The 22,422-nt window shown below is 45.0% G+C and overlaps 1 protein-coding gene across 2 annotated transcripts in view; it reads right to left on the reverse strand.

Annotated features, from left to right (window-relative positions):
- ABCC3 (ATP binding cassette subfamily C member 3) overlaps positions 1-22,422 on the reverse strand; it is an 804,906-nt gene that overhangs the window by 394,930 nt on the left and 387,554 nt on the right. For both annotated transcript variants that reach the window (XM_069654461.1, XM_069654462.1), the window contains exon 8: positions 6,066-6,284. In XM_069654461.1, coding sequence (XP_069510562.1) covers positions 6,066-6,284 — 219 coding nt within the window. The remainder of the gene's footprint in view (positions 1-6,065; positions 6,285-22,422) is intronic.

The raw sequence follows: 22,422 nt of genomic DNA on the forward strand, positions 1-22,422 counted from the left end.
GGGAGAAACAAGGAAGGGACTCGGGGCACGAAGGAAGCGCCGCAGCGCTTTATTATATGATTATATGGAAAAACACACAAAAAGCGAGGGGCTATATGGAGGGCCTCACCTGTGTGCAGCTGGGAGCAAAAGTGGCGCGCAGAGGCGGCTGGCAGCGAGACTAGGTCTCAGCTTGAGTGTGGATTTCGGGTAGCCAATCAGGGGCTATGGGTGGGACAGAGGCGGGGAGAAACAAGGAAGGGACTCGGGGCACGAAGGAAGCGCCTGAGCGCTTTATTGCACAATTATATGGAAAAACACACAAAAAGCGAGGGGCTAGATGGAGTGCCTCACCTGTGTGCAGCCGGGAGCAAAAGTGGCATGCCTAATAATAAGGAATAAGGAAAAAGGCATTTGTTACCCTCTTCCTGGCTTTCCTCCTTTGCCTCTCACCCTCCTGCCAAGTGTCTGAGGTCCCAGGAAGAGGGAGATATGCCTGAGCATTCAAATTTGCAACCCAGTGACCACTTTGTGCAGCCTGCTTTCGCAAGTCTCAAGGACCCTTTGCCTATCTTTTGACAGTGTTGACTCCACAGCCAACATTGCATTGAGTGGTGGCAGCACGCTGGCAAAGGTCCTCTGAAGCACACGAGACAAGAGCTTTAACGATGGAGGATGGCAACTTCCCACCATCTTCCACCTTCTAGATCAAGGTGCTGATTTGGCTGGCATAGCTACATACCAACAATCTCTCTCCCTTCTAGGAACTGTTTTAATTTTCCATTATCATATTATTTTAGCAGTATAGCATCCACCGAATTCCCGGTGCAAGGTCTCTGTTATCTTCCTTGACCTTCATTTCTCCCTACTTACTTGGAAAAAAATAATAATAATAATAACAACAACTATAATAATAATAATAATAATAATAATAATAATAATAATAATAATAATAATAATAATAATACATGTTTACATTGTGGTACATGCGGGATCCTACTTCTACCACTGGAATGATAAGCATTTATGTTACCCAATGTGTTGGTACTCAGTGTCTGGACCTCAGAAGCGTGGCGATCTGAGTTGACTCTGCCTGGAGTCAAACCTTCACATCAGGAGCAACAGTTCAGGATTTAATGGTTTACAGTGTCAAATGCTTCCAACAAATCAAGTAGCACAGCCATAACAAGCATAATGAAGTGTATAACTGTTTGGATATATTTCAGTTAAATTAGTATCCTACTTAATAAAGTTGATCTGTAAATAATGTCCTCAATTTCCAAATAATCAAACCAATTTATCGACAAGTATTTGCACCCAAGCAGGGTGGGCCGGGTCAGGGGCATCCCAGCCCATCAGGAAGCTTGGTACAATGGGTTTACCGACTTGGTAAAGCCAGCGTTCTGAGACTCCCCAGATGCGGCACACCGCCATTTTCCCTGTCGGGTTGCAAGTAAGTGCTATCAATACCCTCTTCCCCCACCCTCACTCACACCCTAACCCTCATCCTCCCCACATACCTGCAGCTTCCTTGTCCCCCAACGAGCGGGCAATGGCTGCCATGTAAAGGTAGAAGGCACTACACGTAATTCCCTTCTCAGTTGTCATTGGTGGCCATCTTGCTTTTAGTTTTTTAGTTTTAAGTTGAAAAACGGGAACCGCACCATTTTTGAACCTATTCACAAACCGGAAAAGCATTCCAGGATTCTACTAACAATAAACCCTTTTTTATTGTATTTTATCATTTATATAGCGCCTTTCACCATTAGTATGGCCCCAACGCGCTGTGGGTTGAACGCTCTTAGGGGACTGAAGTCCAGGTATGGGAAAAATCGATAACTGCTACTATGTGTGTGTGCATAGCGGTCAGTACAAAGCTGTCATACTGGCATGTGGATGGGTGGAGAGAAGTCATCTAGTAGGTATGTGAGCAAGGGATAGTGATCATGTGTGCAGACATATATCACATTTTTGTGGTGAACAATAGCTGAATTCTTATGGCAGAGGTGATGTGCAAAGTGTTTTGTGTGGTGCATGATGAAAAATGCGTGTGGGTCTGTGGCCGTGCCTTTGGCTTAGTTTCCATAAGTATGGTGTGCAAGAGGTTTCGAAGGCAAAGATTATAACCTAATGAAGGCCTTGGTGCTCTATCTACCTTCCATGTTCGGCAAAGAGTCTTAGCACTAGCTGTATTCTTCCTGCCCTTAGAAATCACTTATAGATGAATAGATGTATTCAGTATGTTGATGTGTTGGCTGAGTTCAGCACTGTTCTACTAAGGGCGATACAAGGGATAACACCCACAATTCTAATGAGTGCGAGTCAGGCCCAAAACCTGCATGATCCCTCCAGGCGCAATTTGGGGCTGGGCTTTTACCAGGTCTGGTAATTGCCTGGGGAAAACGCTTTGCTTCGGCCTGTAACTAGGCCCTTATCCAGTACCAGACCACATAATGTCCCCGCCCATTGGAGTTTATTGCTTACTCTTTCCGATTCCAGAGGAAGGGGAAAGGGAGACTTTGAGGGAGTTTCCATGCTTAATTGAACCAATGCCAGGGCAGCAGATGAAGCTATCACAGCAAATGGGGTGGGCCACCTGGTATTCTTGAATCCCTTTAATTCTTTAGTCTGCAATGTGTGTGCATTTGTCTGTTGCCTACACTCTAAAATCCCTTAAAGGGCTTTGCCCCAAAAGGATGCTGGCAAGGCACAGGTTAAGGAAGTAACTCATGTAATCTGTTTAACTTTAACAGTAACTATTTCAAACTGAAAGGACATGGCAGTGGTGGATATAACAAAATGTACACTTCACAGCAATATGACATGGCATAAAAGAAAGCATAAGGAGTAACATAAGTGCATCAATCAGTATTTTTGAACAGATGCACCAGCCTTCTGCCCCCAAAGCTTCCCTTCAGCTCTCACTGTAACAGGCACACCCCTGGGATGCTCCACTCTATCCTCTGCATTCCTTTCCCATGCCCTAGGTGTATCCTCACCTTCTTCCTTATTAGGCTTCTTTTCCTCACTTTCAAGCATGCAACTATTAGGCCAATCCATAAAGCATTCTTCCCTCAACTAGTCCAATGTCTTCTTTCTCTGTTTAAACATCTGGCAATAATGGTTGGCTCACTCCCAACTCTCTTGCTATTCCAACTTACGAGAATTGCGGAATGGGTTAACGGGCTCTGCTAATGGTGGCGGGCCCGTTAACACCACTCCGCAATATTACGAGTAAAACCAGGCGTCCTTACCGGGTCCGCGAGGGGACCAGGGAGCTAAGAACGGGCCGGTCGTAATCGGCCCGTTGTTAGCTCCCGCTCCCATTCCCATTGAGCCCTATGGGGGCTCAAATGGGAATGGGGAAGGTCCGGGCCGGGGTTCCGTGAGGGGGCAATTACCGGGCCCTCCTAACTCGGAATGGCCCGGTAATTCCCCATTCAGGGAACCCAGACCCGGTTTTGGAGGTAGCCACCCTTATTAAGGGCATGGCTACCACCAAACCCCTAATGATGCCCAAAATCTTTTTCCATCTCATCAATATGGTTTTGAGCCTTCTCATTCTACTGAAACAGCTCTTCTTCATGTCACCAAGGTCCTTACTTCCTCCCCACACTTCAAGATGTCTTTGCTTCTTATTCTATTAGACCTTTGTGCTGTGTTTGACACAGTGGATCACTATACCTTCTTTCTTCTCTGATTATTTACATAACAATTCTTTCCTGTTTCTTTCTTTGAGTTCACTCTTATTCCATTTCTAGTGGTTCATTCTTCCACTTCTCCCTCTTCTCTCCACATCTTGTGCATTTCTCATTCTTGTCATTACCAACTCTTTAACATCCACAAGAGAGGTCCCTTGCTTACTTTCTTTGCTACAAAAATTCCTATTATTTTCTCTCGATTCAAGTGTTCCTCTTCCCTCCTTCTTGGCCTTCCTGTCTAGGTTTTCGCTCCTCTGAATTCGATTTTAAATTCTGCCATTCATCTGCTATTTATTTTAATTTCTGCCTCAATCTACTATTTCATCGTCCTTAACCCCTCGAAGCTGGCTCTCCTCTGCAAGTCAGTAGTTCAATTGTCTTTGTATTGTTTTTTTGTTTCTGCATGTGTGCCCTCCCACCCCCTTATCTTCACTTGTCTTGGTGTACACTCGTTCTCGCTCCATGAGCACATCTTCCTTATTTTTAATAACATAGCCCTTTCCTCCACGGGCCCAGCACTGCTTTCACTCTATTTCTCTTCTTGCCCCTAAAGCTTGTAACATTGCACCTTTCTCCTTTTGTGTTGCCCCTAAATAGGCTTCCAATTTTCCTTTAAAACCTATATTTATTAAATTGTTACTTTATTTTGGTTTTACCTTGCTTAATTCATGAATCTTTAGTTCTGAGTTTGTTAAACTAAGTACTGTGGCTAACTATATGTGTTGAATTATTCAAATGCATGAATAAATAATACATAAATAAATAAACAAATACAAGTAGAGCGTATCGAAAAAGTGGAAAATGTGTGAATAGTGAGCCCAGAAAAAACGATCCACTGAGATCATGTCTTGTACATTTTGAGCGACTTGAACAATGCGTGCAGATTATGCTTATGTTTACGTTTGAGTACATATAAGGCGCCTTAGGCGCGAAGGCAAGCAGGATTAACGGGATTCCTTTTTAAATGTGCTGGCCAGAATAATGAGGAAGCTATGTACACATGTAACAACCTCACTCTAGGCCCCCACCCCTTTGCTACAAAGGCGTCCAGGGCAGGATGGGCTGATGAGAAGGAAGGCTCTGACAGTCGAGTGAAATCTGCCTCGTGCCTGGAGGCAGTAGACAGTTCCGAAATTTGACAAATTGAAGTTGTTAGGTAATAGTGTTTGAAACTCTTAAAACATTGAGTAAATATTTCACTTTATATTACTTGTTCATTTATTAATTTCAATTCAATTCAAAAAGTTCACACTTTACAACACCATGTACAAATATTGACAAAACATATCTATATAAAAAGCTTACACCATAATTCATTCAACTAAATCCATGCATATCTCTCATCTATACACATTCATTTCACCTAGATCCGCTACCATATCTTGTTCACTACTCTACACACCGCCAGCTTCCAACTGGAGGGGCTAAACACCAATCTACCTTATGCCCAATGTTTGTGAATTAGGATGGACTGCTCAGAAAAAAAGATTTTGAGACACATGCAGATCAATTGAAGCATAGACTTATGGCCAGAGGGTATCCACACAAGCTGGGGAAGAACAACTATAAAGGGGCAGCTAATACGGACAGAGACATCTGCCTTAGACCACACAAAAAGACCACAACGGATAGACTGATGTGTGTAATAGCTTTTAGCCCATCATAATTAGCCAAGAAACCCACGTTTGCCCTAAAACAAACTTCAATTTGAAGCAAAAGCTAGTACACACCTATAGATGTACAGAGGAATAGACAACAGTACCTAATACATGGGGTCTACCCCCCATTACAGGACACTATAAGTGGCAAATGTGTGGCATGCCAGTTCAGCAACACTATACACACCTTTGAGCAAGGGCACATCAAATGGGAACTTCAAACCGACACAAATTACAAAACTAAAAATGTCATATTTATCATCAAATGCCCATGTGACTTATTATACGTGGGAAAAACCCATCAGGCCAGTGAAACAGCGCATATCGGAAAAACGAATTCAGAGGTGTTTCTTTCTGCTCTGCACAGATTGGTCTTGATCACCTTTCTGTATAGAAATGCTATGAGAGCCTGTAAGATCAAGACCCAATTAGGCACCCCAATTTATATTTCCTGGTTAGATAATAGACATGGAAATGTTATGAGAGCCTGTAAGATCAAGAGGCACCCCTATTTATATTTCCTGGTTAGATAATAGACATAGAATGGTTACAGTTGCTATATGAAAGGCCTTCCCTTTTACATGTTGTATTCGATTGTGTGCTTCACAAGGACAGCACTTAGGGACATTCACACATGCGCTTGCTCCCCCCCCCCACACTCCTTTGCGCCCCCCACCATGAATGTACTTGATGCTGCTTTCCCGCCGGCATCTGCTGACACACGTACCTTAGTAACTGAGGATTCACAAATGAAAGCAGGTCCTGGAAGAGTTTGTAGAAAGAGCCGATCAAGAAGAAAGGCCCAAAGGTGGTCAGCAGCACCTTGAGGAAAGAGGGCTCCTTCTGCTGCTTGTTGTTCCCAATAAGAACTTCTTTCTCATCGGGTTCTTCACCAACATGATTGAGCATTTTAGCGGGTTTGCTGTTGAAAGTTGCATCTTGTGTCCTACAAATGAAAAACAAAAGTCAGGCAAAGGCGCAGAAGCAGTCCCAAGTTATGTTACAGAACAGGGCTTGAAGCGTAAGGGCACAAGGCGTAGTTGCTTTAGCTCTGAAAGCAGCAAATGTGATAAAAAAATAAACGGTTTTACGAAAGTCTGTCTTCCCTATTCATGCATGATTAGTAAGCATGGTGGTTACCAGTGATGGAATTGAGTGGGACCGGTCAGGAACGGTGCTCCACTACTTTTATTTTTTTCTGTTTTTCTACTTTTTACGGCCATATTCACCATTGTATATAGAGGATGTGTCCATTCATGTCCCTATGAAAGTGTAAAGTTGTAATAGGAGCCTTAGTTACTAGCCACTTTGACTATTGCAATGCCGCGGCCGCAACACCTTGTTACATGTTGCACTATGCTTCTGCCTACCCTCTCCCCTACGGAGACTGCAGTTCCACTACTTTTTTCGGTACACTTCTACCACTGGTGGTTACAACTAATACAGACCTTTAGGCACTGTGTTCTTGTACCACTCAAGCTCAGCTGCTTAAGCTTTAGTTTTACAGATCTCTGCACCAGCTGTAGTCACAGGATTGAATCTCATAGGCCCGGCTCAGTTCCTCGACCTTCTAAGGCCACACACCTTAGTGCCTAGAAGCTGGAGAATTTGTCATGAAGTGCTTTATAAACATTTGTTAATGTTACAGAATGCCTTTGCCATTTGGGAATTTGGTGGTCAGAATGTATCATGTGACTTATTACCTTACATTAGAAGCTATGGAATGAAAAATGTCTTTGTATGACTATTTGGTATCGAATTGCAGTCCATAGGCACATACATGTTAGCAATAGAAAGACGGGTAAGGCTGTACCTGGACCTGACATATGAGGCTTTGATTGGCATTAAAACGCAGTGGCATAATTGGGCTCAGGCTTTGGCATTTGGGGCTGTGCCATACAAATGATAACTATACTTTGCATATGAATATGTATAGCATAAGGAAGGAGAAACCTGAACATTTCAGGCTGCACTTGCCATATGGAAGCACCATCCCCATGTAAGAGGCTGTTCCTTGCATACAAAAAAGGGGTTAAATATCATCGTAATTGTGGATGGGAGCCTACACTAGATATATTAAGGCAACATTTGTGCCTCTTCTTTCTCCCAGCCCCCTTCTTTTGACTCTCCTTCTGACTCTGTTCTGGCTAACCTCCATCTATCTCCAAAACCCGGACATCCCTGCACCTGTCATGAGGACATGCATGAAGCCTGCTTCCAAATGCAACTTTTGGTATGACTCCGACTTGGCAGCTTTAATAATAATAATTTGCATTTATATAGAGTTATGAACCATCAGGCATCTGAGCACTGCTTAACATTGCCCACAGTGTTTGGTGCTCATTTATTGACCTTGGAAGTATAAAAGGCTGTGTTTGGCCCTGCTGGGATTCGAACCTGGGTCGACAGGCTGTGCACAGATGTTGTGGCAAGCGCACTACTCGCTATGCTATCTGACCAGCTGAAATGTAAGTTATACTCTGACAAACTGGCCTGCCACCTAATCCTAAGGTAATACCGTCTCGCCATCTGCTCCAAGAAGAGGGCTCATGTCCGCGCCCTGTAAGAGGATTCAATTCAGCACTACAGCTAAGTTAACGCCTAGTCTAGAATACTGAATGAAAACCCTTATTGATATATCTTTAGGTCCAGTTCATGCGTTCTGGATGACTACCCCTATATAACACCCCTCTCTTGGAATCCCCCTGAGCCCACTGAGCCAAGAAGTAGTTCTGTTTTGCAAGTTAAAAGGGTTTATTTGATAATTTAAACAATAGATATATATATGACACTTTATAATAAATTAATAATTGAATATCACACTCAATCTGATATGATAAATATTAACAACAGAGAATCTGGCACTAGCACACTTCTTTATAATCACGAATGAGTTGACATGAAATGGATAAGATAGCACACTGGTAAATAGGTACAGAAGTATAATGTGGTAGAGAATGCTTTATAGAGTTCAACTGGATGTAATGTTGAATGAAAATGCAATACAGAAAATACTCAATATGATTTCAACAAACAAGGTAATCACTTTTCTCTGGCAATCCCCTTCCCCCCTTGATGCAAGGCAAGGAAATGGAAGGAAGCACACAGTTCTCAGCAATGCAATCAACTGTAATTCAGTTCAATCCAACAAACTTAGACTACATAAATTTGAAAACACAGGCCCAAATTGCTTTGATATGTGCTGGCAATGAATTGAAAAGTATGCTAAAATACTTTTAATTCCCTTTCAGAGGTTCAGGGTGATTGGTATCTAGTTAATATCAGTCCAGGCTCACACTAGCAATGAGGCAGGGATAGTTAGCAGGTTAAACGAATTTCTGGCAAATGGAAGGCAAGCAGCAGCAGTTTTTACATGTGAAGAAATTTGCAAATCGCGGCAAAATTCGCGAATGCGTGTTCCGCGATTGCGGTAAAACTATAAGGGGTAGGAATGCGGTTCTAGGTTCGTAGGAAAGCCACGATTCTAACCTTTCAGATGAAAGTTATTGCAAGTCTCTAGCACAAACGGTTGCGGAGATATGAGCGATTTTGTGAAGGTCGTTTTTCAGATTTGAAATTTTAAAGTTCAAAAAGACAAGTGCAGCTTGCAACTAGGAAATGACAAGTGACAGCTTTACAAATGACAGGTGACAGTTAGGAGGCAGTTCTACTTAGATTAAATAGATTGAATTATATTATTTTAACTAGGAGTTTTCTAGGTACTCACACTATATTCTTGAGTGAAATGGGCCTCGCCATGGATCTGGTCAGGTTTTAAACTCGCCTCTGGTCTCTGCACTTCACAGTGATCTGGGTCAGCTCTCTCTGGTTCTCTGGTCTGGCCTGATGGATTTGAAGTCTCTATGTTGGCTCTCTGGAGGTTTGATGGAGGTAAAGTATGGATTTTTCCGGCAGAGCGTCCCGCTGCAGATGGAATTGAAGGTCCCTATCTGTCCTGTCTGTCTGCTTTTATGTGTTTAGAATGTGGGTGTGTTCTAGCATCACTGACCCTACCTCTCTCTCAGCTTCTAATTGGTCAAACTTCCATTTATCATTTGATTGGGGAATGAACTGTGAGTCAGAGGGAGGTCATTTTATGGCTTGCAGATAGGACACTCCTCTGTCAGATTGCACATATTCTATATTTGATAATAAAAGACATATTTCACAGTTACACAGTTGCTTGAAATTACATATACATGGTGTGGCTGAATTTAGCCATGTCTCTGTCCAAATCTGCTGTTTCTAAGAGCTTGCATTCAGAAATGGCACATAATTGACTTTTTAACTGATTTTTCAATTTCTGACATTGACCCAACTTTACATACATGTGCGCAGGGAGTATGGACATTAACTGAGGAAGTTTCAGATTTTTAACATGCATACATTTAGAGTAATATCCACTTTTCCGCTAAAACCCCCCTGAACATACCACCGGTTCTAAAAACCTCTTAAACTGTGGGCAGAAAAATCACAAGAATTATGGTATCATTTATAAAATTTTCACATGTCCGCTCTATGAATGATCCATCTTTTTAAAGTTATGTTCTGGCTCCAAAGGGGTGTGGTTTCCTCTCAGCACAAGGTAGAAATACTGGTTTTTCCAGTTCTGCCAAGCCAGCTTGCTCTCACAGGCAGTGCCCCTCCCCTTTCCTCAGGAGGAAGCCACTTTTTACGACCATTTACGACTCCTGCCAATAAAACCTTTGCCTGAGCCAGGACAGGGCTTTATTCACTTTCCTGCAGAGCACAGGTAATTCAATTATCAGATAGATGGCATATCCTTAGTGTGAGCAGCAAAAGGGCAGCTAGGCCTGGGAACACAGCTGTGACTCAAGTTTCACTCCTGATGGGGGTAGTTGCCAGGCAGAATTGGAATCTCTTTAAGCCAGTTTCAGATAAAATATCACTTTTTGTTCCCCAGTTTCTGCATTCAAATAAAACTAAACATTTTCACATATGCAGCTAGAATGCTGATTCTAAGTGCAAAACTATGACATTTCAACAGTTACAAAGGCATGTGACACCAAACATAGGTCACTCATTTAATCTAAACATTTTCGATTTTAGTGTCTTTAAATCCAGTGCAACTTAAACTGCTGACTCCATAGCAGTTTTGTTATAAGCATTGTTTTGGGCTCTTCATTTCCCAGATTTTGTAGGCACACAACACTCCATTCTACCAAATGTCTGCTGGTGTCCAGTGAGTTTTTAGATGTGTTGCAATGTTTAAAATAGACAGTTTGAGCCTGCCTTCAGAGAAACACAGGGTGGTTTTAAACTGCCGGCTTTTGGATAGTGGTGAGTACTGGTACTGCACCCATTTTTGGGATTTAAGAAAATGAATTCCCAACAATTCTAGGTTGCATTTGCCAATCAGCATTGCCATTCCCAATGGTTTCAGACTACTGTGCGGTTAGTCCAATGGTGATTTTAGGCAGTGTCCTTCTGTGCCCATAACATCGGCAAAAATGGGTGGCAGCCTATTCTTCATGCATTTCCCTGTGCATTTTCTGGGAAGCTCTGGCCATCATGATGTTTTCCATGTCAGTACTGCACAGTTTTGAGGTACGGCTCGGATGCATGGGTAAATACATCCCACAAGCCCCCCTCTTGCGATGGCCATTCTATTTCACGAATGGGACTCGCAAGACCTGGGATTTTTCCTCATCTTCTTCCAATAGATGGCACAGTTCAGCATCTTTTCCTCCATCCGGTACTGATCGATCGGTTCTCCTCGCCGGTCCTGATGGGAATATTGGGCGGTCCACTGGGCCCATTGGATCTTCGTTCCCGGTCTCCGGATCGCCCTCCTTGGCCCGTCTTCAGGTTTTCTTTCTCCTAGGATGATAAAGCAAAAGCGGCAATATCTACTCTTAGACGATTTTTTTTTTTTTTTTTTTACCACTGTTGAGATAGTGGGGCAGCATATGCATTTTATCATAACGAAACATTACATTCTTATTTTAATAAAAACAGTATGACTAAGAGACAGTTTCATGCAAATCACAATATTTTAGAGACTAGATGTGGTATGTTTTATGATTGGAACTGAATTAGTCTGAGACAGTACCCGCTAGGATTCCAGAGGATTCCTCCAGTTGTTGCAGAGCGTGCCTGGGATGGCAACATTTCAGCTGGTTTATGTGGACCCACTTGTCTTCCCCCTCTGCCGAACCGCCTTTGGGGATGCGGATCTTGTAGGCCACAGGGGAGATCTTGTCGATGATCTCAAAGGGTCCCTTCCATGTAGGCAAAAATTTGCGCTGCTTGGCCTGGTTCCTTTGGAAGTTGTATAGATAGACCCGGTCCCCCACCTGATATTCCTTCCTGGAAGTTTTCAGGTCATAGTGGGTCTTCATGCTATCAGCTGATCTTTCTAGATTCCGCTGAGCATAAGCAAAAGCATGTTGGAGGTGTTTCCTTAAATTCTCCACATACTCATGAGTAGTGGAAGCATTTATCAGTGTCTGCTCTTGGGTCCTGTAGAGCAAATGCTGAGGAAGCACCATCTTGCGCCCAGTCATCAACTCAAATGGTGACATTTTGGTTGCAGATGAAGGGGTAGATCTGATAGCCATTAGGACCAGAGGTAATCGGATATCCCAACTTGGCCCAGAATCTGCCACAAACTTCTTTAATATGCTCACAATTGTCCGGTTATATCTCTCTACTGCCCCAGAAGACGCTGGTCTATAAGCAATATGCAGCTTTCTCTTGACCCCCAGTATCTCCCACATCTTTGTCATTACTTCACTGGTGAAGTGGCTACCTCTGTCTGACTCAATCCTTTGAGGTAGACCAAAACGGGAAAAGATGTGGTTAATCATCAAGGCAGCTGCAGTTTCTGCCTTGCAATTTGGGGCTGGGAGACATTCCACCCACTTGGTAAACAAGCATGTGACGGTCAACATGTACTTATTCCCCCTAGCCGAGCGAATCACGGGGCCTACAAAGTCGATTTGTAAATCTGACCATGGCAGTGTCATTCCCCTCTTTTGTAAAGGCGCCCGGTGTGTGAGGGATGTCGACTGAAATTGTGCACACACAAGACAACCCTTCAAATATTGGTTGAGGTCCTGGCCCATGTGTGGCCAGTATGCAACCTCTCTTAAGATTTCCAATGTTGTGTGAAACCCCCTGTGACCGGCAGTGGCCGCATCATGGGCGTGACTTAACATCAGGCTGCGGAATGAGGTAGGAACCACCCACTGATCGTGGCCAGCTTTGGATTTCCTTACCAACAAACCGTCTTGGATTCGGAACATTTTTGGACATTTCATCAACACTCTTAGGTCCTCTTTCCCAATGTAATCGGTATCCGTCAGGGGAAAGTTCTCAGGGTCCTCAAGGTGCTGGTAAAATTTACCAATAATTGGATCCCCCTTCTGAGCAGTAATCAAATCAGCATCAGGGGTCTCCTTACTCCATTGTGCAATTGAAAGGTCGTTGTGAGCATTTGTCTGGGACCTAGTGATGGCAGTGACCTGGATTTCCCCCAACAGGGACTCAATCTCAATTAGATCCCCTTGGATGGCCCCGGTTTTGGCCAGCTGATCAGCTAAGTCATTTCCAGTTTTGTCTGGTCCCTCTACTTTGGAATGACCCTTGATCTTTTTCCAATAGATGGTCATCCCATTCGATGTGACCAGATCATCAATGTTTTGGATCAACTTCCCATGTTTCAAGGGTTTGTTGTTAGCACATAACATGCCTCTGGTTTTCCAATTAACCAGGTGCTCCACGAACCCGTTCCGTACATAATCCGAATCTGTGATTATGACCAGTTCGTGGAGTTGATGCTGGACAGCAGTGAGGATGGCCTGATGCACAGCCATCAATTCTGCCACCTGACTACTTCGGGGTCCGATTTTGTATCCAGCGGAGGGTTCTGGGGACTCATTCACCCATGCATTCCCTACGCCAGCCACCAGTTCTTTCTCCCCGTCGTTGTCAACATGGTAAGAGCATCCATCCACATACACAGTGGGCATTCCCTCACACTTGTCTTCTTCAAAGACTTTGTGGGGGGAATTAAGGTATGCCTCCATGTTGTCCTTTATTTTTAGACTTTCGTCCTCGAGACAGTTTTCTCTGGCACAATCATGCAAGTCAGCCAGACCTTGCGCGAGGGGACTCTTCTTGTTTTGGCCATATCTGACCTCCACAGGAAAGCCTTGCATTGACAGAATCCAGGAAGTAATTCGGGAATTACTCACATTTCCGGCCCGGATTCTGTCACTTTGGAGATATTGCAGAGGCTGGTGTGGAGTCTCCACTATGATGTGTTCCCCCTGGATAAACGGGCGGTAATTCTTCAATGCCCACACCGTTGCCAGGAGTGCCTTCTCACAATCGTTGAATTTTTCCTCCACAGAGGATAAAGTTTTGCTCGCATAGGAGATTACTTTATTGACCTTGTCATGCTTTTGATATAATACTGCCGTCAAGCACGTATTAGAGAACCCCGTCTCCAGGAAGAACTCCTTGTTTCTGACAGGGTAAGCTAGGCAAGGCGCTTGTGAGAGGCTTCTCTTGAGTTGTCTTACTGCCTCGGCTTGTTCTGGACCCCATTCCCACTTGACCCCCCCCTTCAGGAGATGAATCAGGGGTCTGGTGATCTCTGCGTAGCCCTCAATGAACTTCCTGCTGTAATTAGTCAGTCCAAGGAGGCTCCTTAGTTCTCGCAGAGTTGTGGGGTCTTTCAGTTTCTGAAGTGCTTCCACTTTCTTTTCCTGGGGACAGAGACCCTGAGGAGTAATCTCATGCCCCAAGAAATTAACACGGGTTCTACACCACTGTGCTTTCTGAAAGGAAAGTTTTGCTCCGGCGGTCCTCAACTGTGTCAGAACATAACGGATCTCCGCTATGTGTTCCTCCACAGATGAACTTTTGATGAGGACATCATCTACATAAGCCAGGTTACCCCTCGCACCCAGGTCGGGCATGGCCTTATGTAGGAAAATATTGAACTCATTACCGGAGTTGAGGTATCCGAAGGGAGTCCGGGTCCATGTGTATTGCTGGCCCCCAAAGGTAAAAGCCAGTTTGTATTGGTCCTCCCTACTGACAGGCACGGTCCAGTATCCATTGGTCAGGTCTTTTGCAGTGAATACCTGTGACCCCTGAATCTGGGCCAGCCCTTGGTCAATGTAGGGCAGAGGCCATCGGGAAGTATGGACCCGTTTGTTGAGCTCCCTAAGGTCGGCGCAGAGTCTCCACTGGCCGTTTGGCTTCAATATTCCCAGCACCGGATTATTGAAGGTGCTGTGGACTGGACGGATTATTCCCCGGGACTCAAGGTTCTTAATTATTTCAGTAAGGGACTCCATTGATGCGAGAGGCAAGCGATATTGCTTCACAAACACAGGAGTCATGCCAGGGTCCGTGGGGATTGTTGTTGTGTGGATGTCAGTGCGACCACAGTCATATGAGTCTACCGCAAAGAGATCTTGGAAATCCAAGAAAACTTGTTTCAACTTTTGCTTTTGTTCCAGAGTCACACAGGCATCAGCTAGGTTGACTCTCTCTTCCACCATCTGCCTGAAGCCTGGAAAGACTTCTGGTTTGGCAATCTCCGCGGCCTCCTCCAGCTGGGTGGAGAAGTCCCTGGTCAGAGTGCTGATTTGGACCGGAGGCTTCAGGTGGGAAAGGCAGCCCTCATGTACCTGGAAAATCACCTCATCCCTCCTGAAGTCACACGTCACATCTTCCTTACCATAGGGGCAGGAAGTGTACACCAGGAAGTTCCCCCCATGCCGGGTAAAAATCCTGTCTGGTGTTGTATTGTCCTCACTGTCACTGTCAAAACAGTCCTGGGGGATTGGTCCTAACAGTTCATTTCTAAGATCAATGGAGAAATGTCGGTCATCAACCGCCATTCCAATAATGGTGCCTGCGGCTAGAGTAATACTCTTTAAGTCGCTGTTATCCACCTCTATTGGAATGGTGTCATGTTCTATGTTGACTAATGGTGTTGGGTTTACCCCCAACCCTTGCTGTTGGAGAGAAGCATTTAGATGTATGTAAGCATCAGGGTTTTTCAACTCTTGTCCCCTTTTAACTTTCACTTCCAGGGAGAATTGTCGGGTCCTTTCTGGGATGGTGACTTCCTCTTTGATCTGAATTTCAACTGCATAAGGTAGCAATTGAGCTGACCTAAATGCTTTTTCTGGATCATCAAAGCCCATGGGATTATCCGCTAATCGGGACCAAGCTTTGAAGTTTATTAGGTCCAAACTAATGGCAAAGCGATTGAGAATGTCACTGCCTAAGTAAAAGGCGGCAGGGACGTCTCGCACGACCCAACAATTGTGGACTATGCTCTTGTTGCCAATGGAGATTTTGAGCATACACCTGCTTGGCAGGAGATGTTTGGAATTAGGTGCTTCCAGGTCCATTTCCCATTTGTCTATCAGTTTGAAGGTGGGAATGGCTGGATCTTTTGGGAGTTGGCGAAACATGGCTTCGCTGATGAAGCTCTTACCGTTGTTCACACACACTCGAACGAGAACAGAGTCCTTCCCATCATTTAACTGAACAGGGATGAACAACTGCTCTCCAATTTGCTGAATATCAGCCAGGCTTTCAGCTGATTTCACATCTTTCTGGACTATAGGAGTGGGAGTTCCTGATTGTGGATTAGTATAGAATTTCAGAGTGTTTCCTTCCAGCGTGGAGTACCACTTTAGACTGGAAGGAAGGTTGATTTTCAGAAATAGAGAGGTCCCTCCACCACCAGTCTCTTGTCCTACTGCTATTACTGTCACGTCTGGAATTTGGCTATTCTGGAAGTGAAATTCTACTTGGTCAGATTTTTGTTCAACCATGTGGCAGGTGCCGTTTAAACTAACATGGTTGACACTCTGTTTTAATTTTATTGGTCGGCTAGTCTGGGTCCAGAGGACCTTGTTTACACAATCTATTAGGGGTGACAACCTTCTCAGGAGGTCATTCCCTAGTAAACAAGGGGTGCCCTCTGGGGTCACAACTATGACCGGGTGTTTCAACTTATGTCGCCCAATTTTAATGTCCAAGTCTGCCGTCCCCTCGACGGGAATTTCCTTCCCGTCAAAGTTCTGCAGTTGTCCAGGAAGAGAGGTGAGAGGAATTTGGTAATTCTCTCCCCTTCCTGCATTCAGTTCATCAAAGGCCCTTCTGGACAGAAGGGTAGCTTGAGATCCTGTGTCCACCAGTGCCAAAATTGTACCCTGTCCCTGTACTTGTACCGGGGCATAATATCTTCCCTCCTTCTCCTCAAGGGGGCACAGATAATGTACATTTTTGGACAACTGGTGGGCTAATTTTCTGGTTTTGGACATCGATAGCGAAGAGATTTGGGCAGAATTCTGTGGAGAGTCTTGGGAATCTGAAAGAAAAAGTTGGCAACTGGAGATCAGAGCCATTGTGGGTTCCCCTGGTTCCGGTTCTGGGCTGCCCCCCCCTTTTTGGAGGCAGTCACCAGGATGGGTTTGAACCAGGGGATTTTCTTGCGGTTGGTTCTGGGATGAGATGGTGGGCGGCGGTAGCTCAGTCTCCACATCTCCCCAGTCTGGATTTGCATCCCTAGGGACCCATTTTTCTTTGGGAGGAGTTCCCCCCTCTCTGAAGGAGAAGATCCTTTTCTCAGGATCCTCTGAGGATCCCTCTCCCTCAAATTGGAAGATCTGTACCTCCTCCTCAAACTGAGTCTGTTTGGGTCTTTTGTTTCTCCTACCCCCCCTCCGCTCCTTAGGAGGCAGACTTTCAGGGGCAAGAGATTTCGTTTCCGGTTCCTGGGTTTCCAGGGGCTGTTTACAAGTGAGGAAGGAAGCTTCCTCCAAGGCTTTACACCCCCCTTCCCTTTGTGCCTCCTCCCTGGGAACCGGGGTGTTATCGGGGTGCTGCCCCCGTCATTGTTCTGGAGCACCAGGTCCAGAGTTGGGTGCGTTCTGCGCCGGCACGCCCATCTGAGGGTTCTGCTGAGCCCTCAGTATGTGACCCAGGTCCCGCGCCATGTTTTGAACCTGGCGCTCTAACTGGGAAACCCGCTCAGGCTGATACGGGGCCCTGTTTTCTCCCCTGGGCTGATCCCGGGAAGGGTAGCTGTCCCTCCTCTGGTAATACCCCGGGTTGGGAAGATTTGGGTACCCCTCCACCCTTGGCCTCCCCTCTCCCGGATTAGGTTGTCTGGGCTCAGGGAATTGGGGAAAGAAGGATGGATGATTTTGGGGTTGGAAATTGGGTGGATACCTGGGGAAAAAGTTCTGCCCAGGATTTGGAGAATTTCTGCCCTCCTGTGGGAAGTTGGGAGGGAAGTTCCCTGGGTTAGGTGCTTGGCTGGATCCCCCCCCTTGGGCTGGAGGAGTCCACACATAACCCAGGATGGGTCGATTTCCCTTGTAACGGGGACTTACATAATCAGGAGAGCGAGGGACCCCATTTGTGGGGCTGCCTCCTTGGCTCCCTGTCTGTGACTGACCCGAGGACCTCCTGGGCCTAGCATTATTAGGTGCAGGTAGGTTTTTAGGCCCCCCCATCTCCAAATCCAAAACGGGGGTGACCTTTACCTCTGCCACCTTGGCAGCAGCAGGGGTGCTGTTGGCTTTGGGGTTTTTCTGGGCATTACTTTTGCTATCTACCGGTTTCTGCACCTCATAGATCCGGGTAGCCTGTTCAATGACCCAGTCTAAAGATCTTTTCTCGTGAAAATCCCTCACGAGCTGGGTCATGATGTATTTGGGCAAGGCATGGAAAAACGTATTTATGAACTCTCTACTATCTGTGCGCACCCTTCTTGTGGTCTGTGCAAAAGCACGCTTTAACTCCTGCACAAATTCTTGTGGGGCCTGATCCTCCCCACATTGCAAATTGTAGGCTGCCTTGCGAGCCTCTTGAGGATTTCTGTGAACAGAAAAATGTTTCAGGATGGCCGCCTTATAGGTGGACCATCTTAAATGATTTTGGTCCTCCAGCCCCGCAAAGAAACTGGAGTATTCCGGGGAGAAGGTCCACTTCACACATTGAATACAGCTTTGGCTGTCCTTCAAATGGAAAGTCTCCATCATTTGTTCAAACAACTCTAAGTGCTCCCAAACAGAATACTTAGCGTTCTTATGGTAAGGCGTAATGACGCTCCTGATCGCCTTAATCTGCTTTAAGGGGTCCTTAAGCAAGGCCCTTTTTGCCTTATTGGCCTTTTTGGTTCGGGTAACCCTTGTCCATTCGTCCTCGGACTCAGAGGCACTGCTCCCAGAGGTTCCCGTCTGTTCTTCCAGGTTTTCCCGGATTCTGCGAGCCTGGGAATGGCTGGCAGAATGTGGGGACCTGGTCTCCTGTGTCCTGTGCAGTTCAGAGGAGTCTTCAGATTCCTCCTTGCTGCCAGGATTTGATGGGTACCCCCTCCACTGACCTAACTGGGCAGAGGTTTTCAGGATGCCCTTAATGGGCCTATTCTCCTGGGGTTCCCCATTGAACTGTACTGTACTTGGGTGCCCATACCTGGATGCCCACCCCTCCATTCCTGAGTGGTACTGGCCTATGAGCCCCATACTCTTAGCTGGATAGTAATCTGCCATCCCTGTGGCCCTGTGCTCATGTGCGCCAGGGGACATGGGGGTGGTAGAGTCCAGGGACTGGGGGAGATGAAGGCCCCTGGTGGTAGGGCTCCTGCGGTTATGGTCAGGAATCTCTCTTTCCCAGCGGACCTCATCTCTATCCGCCCCTGCTCCCTGTTGCAATGCAAGAGCCTGCATTTGTGCTTTCAGTTCCTCTGTTAAGGCCTTACTCGACTCTATCAGTTTCTCCTGCATCGCTATCTGTTGTTGGAGCCTATCATTGTGTTGACAGAGGGCCTCATTCTCCCTCTGTGCTTCCTGGTTGGTCCTGGAGAACTGGGCCAGTCTTTGCTGCAGGAGGTTTACCTCCTGGGCAATGTCCCTATTGGCCTGCTCCTTTCTTGCTAGAGCATCTTCCACCCTTCTGGTGTACTCTACCAAGTTCTGGTTTTCTTTTTGGAGATCACCCAGCCCCTGGAGGGCCAGGTGATTTTCTTCAATTTCCTTTTTTAAGTGGCAGACTTCCTGGCCTATGGCGTCTCTTTCCTGACTAAGAGCCTGCATTTGTGCCGCCAGGTCGTCCCTTTGCCGTTGAAGGGCACCAGCTTTTTGGCGCTCCTCATCAAACTCTGCCTGGGTATCCAGGTCTTTCAGAATCAGTTTATTGCTCTCCTCTTTCTCTCTGTCTAGTTGGATTTGCAGGGTGGCTACCTGCTCTGTGCATGCCCTGTTGAAATTGATCTGTTGCTCCAGCTTTTTCTGGTTCTGCAGTAAGGAGTCCAAACTGTCTTGGTGCTCCTTCTGCAGGGCCAGAAATCGGGTATCCTGGTCTGTCTTTTCCTGTTGTAGGATGCCCATATCCTCTTTTATTTTAATGATATATTGCCTACTATCATTTTCTGCCTCCTGGCTCCTCTGCAGCCTCTGCTCAGAAGAGTCCAGATCAGATTGGGCCTTCTGTAATGCCATCTGTTGCCTATTTGCCAGATTTTGGCTTTCAGCACATCTATCCTGCATGTCTCCCATATATAGGTACAGGTATGCTGCTATCCTGGCAATCTTATTGTGTTCCTCTTTGGCTTTAGGAGCCATATATAGTTCACTCAGGGCCACATGTAAGGGACCCTGATCTCTATATATATCTGACCCTGTTTCAGTGACCTGTTGTGTGATGGCCTGCAACCACACATCCTGGCCCTGTTCGGTCCATTCACCTCTCACAAATAGCTTATGCAAGAGGTGCTCTCTGGCTATTTTCATGTCTACTAAGGTCGTCATTCTAGAGATTGGTCTCTGTCCTGACTTACAGAAGTTTGTATTTTATTTTTGCAGAACAGAACTTTTCTTGGAGTGTCCCTTTTGAGGAATGCTTCACAGCGTAATGCAGCGTGGTGATCCGACCGGATGTATGTATCCCGTCAGTTAGCACACTGTATTAAGCTGCACAAGTGGTAAATCTAACCCAACGTCTCGGCTCGAGCCCCCAATTTGTAAGAGGATTCAATTCAGCACTACAGCTAAGTTAACGCCTAGTCTAGAATACTGAATGAAAACCCTTATTGATATATCTTTAGGTCCAGTTCATGCGTTCTGGATGACTACCCCTATATAACACCCCTCTCTTGGAATCCCCCTGACCCCACTGAGCCAAGAAGTAGTTCTGTTTTGCAAGTTAAAAGGGTTTATTTGATAATTTAAACAATAGATATATATATGACACTTTATAATAAATTAATAATTGAATATCACACTCAATCTGATATGATAAATATTAACAACGGAGAATCTGGCACTAGCACACTTCTTTATAATCACGAATGAGTTGACATGAAATGGATAAGATAGCACACTGGTAAATAGGTACAGAAGTATAATGTGGTAGAGAATGCTTTATAGAGTTCAACTGGATGTAATGTTGAATGAAAATGCAATACAGAAAATACTCAATATGATTTCAACAAACAAGGTAATCACTTTTCTCTGGCAATCCCCTTCCCCCCTTGATGCAAGGCAAGGAAATGGAAGGAAGCACACAGTTCTCAGCAATGCAATCAACTGTAATTCAGTTCAATCCAGCAAACTTAGACTACATAAATTTGAAAACACAGGCCCAAATTGCTTTGATATGTGCTGGCAATGAATTGAAAAGTATGCTAAAATACTTTTAATTCCCTTTCAGAGGTTCAGGGTGATTGGTATCTAGTTAATATCAGTCCAGGCTCACACTAGCAATGAGGCAGGGATAGTTAGCAGGTTAAACGAATTTCTGGCAAATGGAAGGCAAGCAGCAGCAGTTTTTACATGTGAAGAAATTTGCAAATCGCGGCAAAATTCGCGAATGCGTGTTCCGCGATTGCGGTAAAACTATAAGGGGTAGGAATGCGGTTCTAGGTTCGTAGGAAAGCCACGATTCTAACCTTTCAGATGAAAGTTATTGCAAGTCTCTAGCACAAACGGTTGCGGAGATATGAGCGATTTTGTGAAGGTCGTTTTTCAGATTTGAAATTTTAAAGTTCAAAAAGACAAGTGCAGCTTGCAACTAGGAAATGACAAGTGACAGCTTTACAAATGACAGGTGACAGTTAGGAGGCAGTTCTACTTAGATTAAATAGATTGAATTATATTATTTTAACTAGGAGTTTTCTAGGTACTCACACTATATTCTTGAGTGAAATGGGCCTCGCCATGGATCTGGTCAGGTTTTAAACTCGCCTCTGGTCTCTGCACTTCACAGTGATCTGGGTCAGCTCTCTCTGGTTCTCTGGTCTGGCCTGATGGATTTGAAGTCTCTATGTTGGCTCTCTGGAGGTTTGATGGAGGTAAAGTATGGATTTTTCCGGCAGAGCGTCCCGCTGCAGATGGAATTGAAGGTCCCTATCTGTCCTGTCTGTCTGCTTTTATGTGTTTAGAATGTGGGTGTGTTCTAGCATCACTGACCCTACCTCTCTCTCAGCTTCTAATTGGTCAAACTTCCATTTATCATTTGATTGGGGAATGAACTGTGAGTCAGAGGGAGGTCATTTTATGGCTTGCAGATAGGACACTCCTCTGTCAGATTGCACATATTCTATATTTGATAATAAAAGACATATTTCACAGTTACACAGTTGCTTGAAATTACATATACATGGTGTGGCTGAATTTAGCCATGTCTCTGTCCAAATCTGCTGTTTCTAAGAGCTTGCATTCAGAAATGGCACATAATTGACTTTTTAACTGATTTTTCAATTTCTGACATTGACCCAACTTTACATACATGTGCGCAGGGAGTATGGACATTAACTGAGGAAGTTTCAGATTTTTAACATGCATACATTTAGAGTAATATCCACTTTTCCGCTAAAACCCCCCTGAACATACCACCGGTTCTAAAAACCTCTTAAACTGTGGGCAGAAAAATCACAAGAATTATGGTATCATTTATAAAATTTTCACATGTCCGCTCTATGAATGATCCATCTTTTTAAAGTTATGTTCTGGCTCCAAAGGGGTGTGGTTTCCTCTCAGCACAAGGTAGAAATACTGGTTTTTCCAGTTCTGCCAAGCCAG

This window comes from Ambystoma mexicanum, chromosome 3q (assembly GCF_040938575.1).
Source record: "Ambystoma mexicanum isolate Mex_15411 chromosome 3q, UKY_AmexF1_1, whole genome shotgun sequence".
Classification (NCBI taxonomy): Eukaryota; Metazoa; Chordata; class Amphibia; order Caudata; family Ambystomatidae; genus Ambystoma; species Ambystoma mexicanum.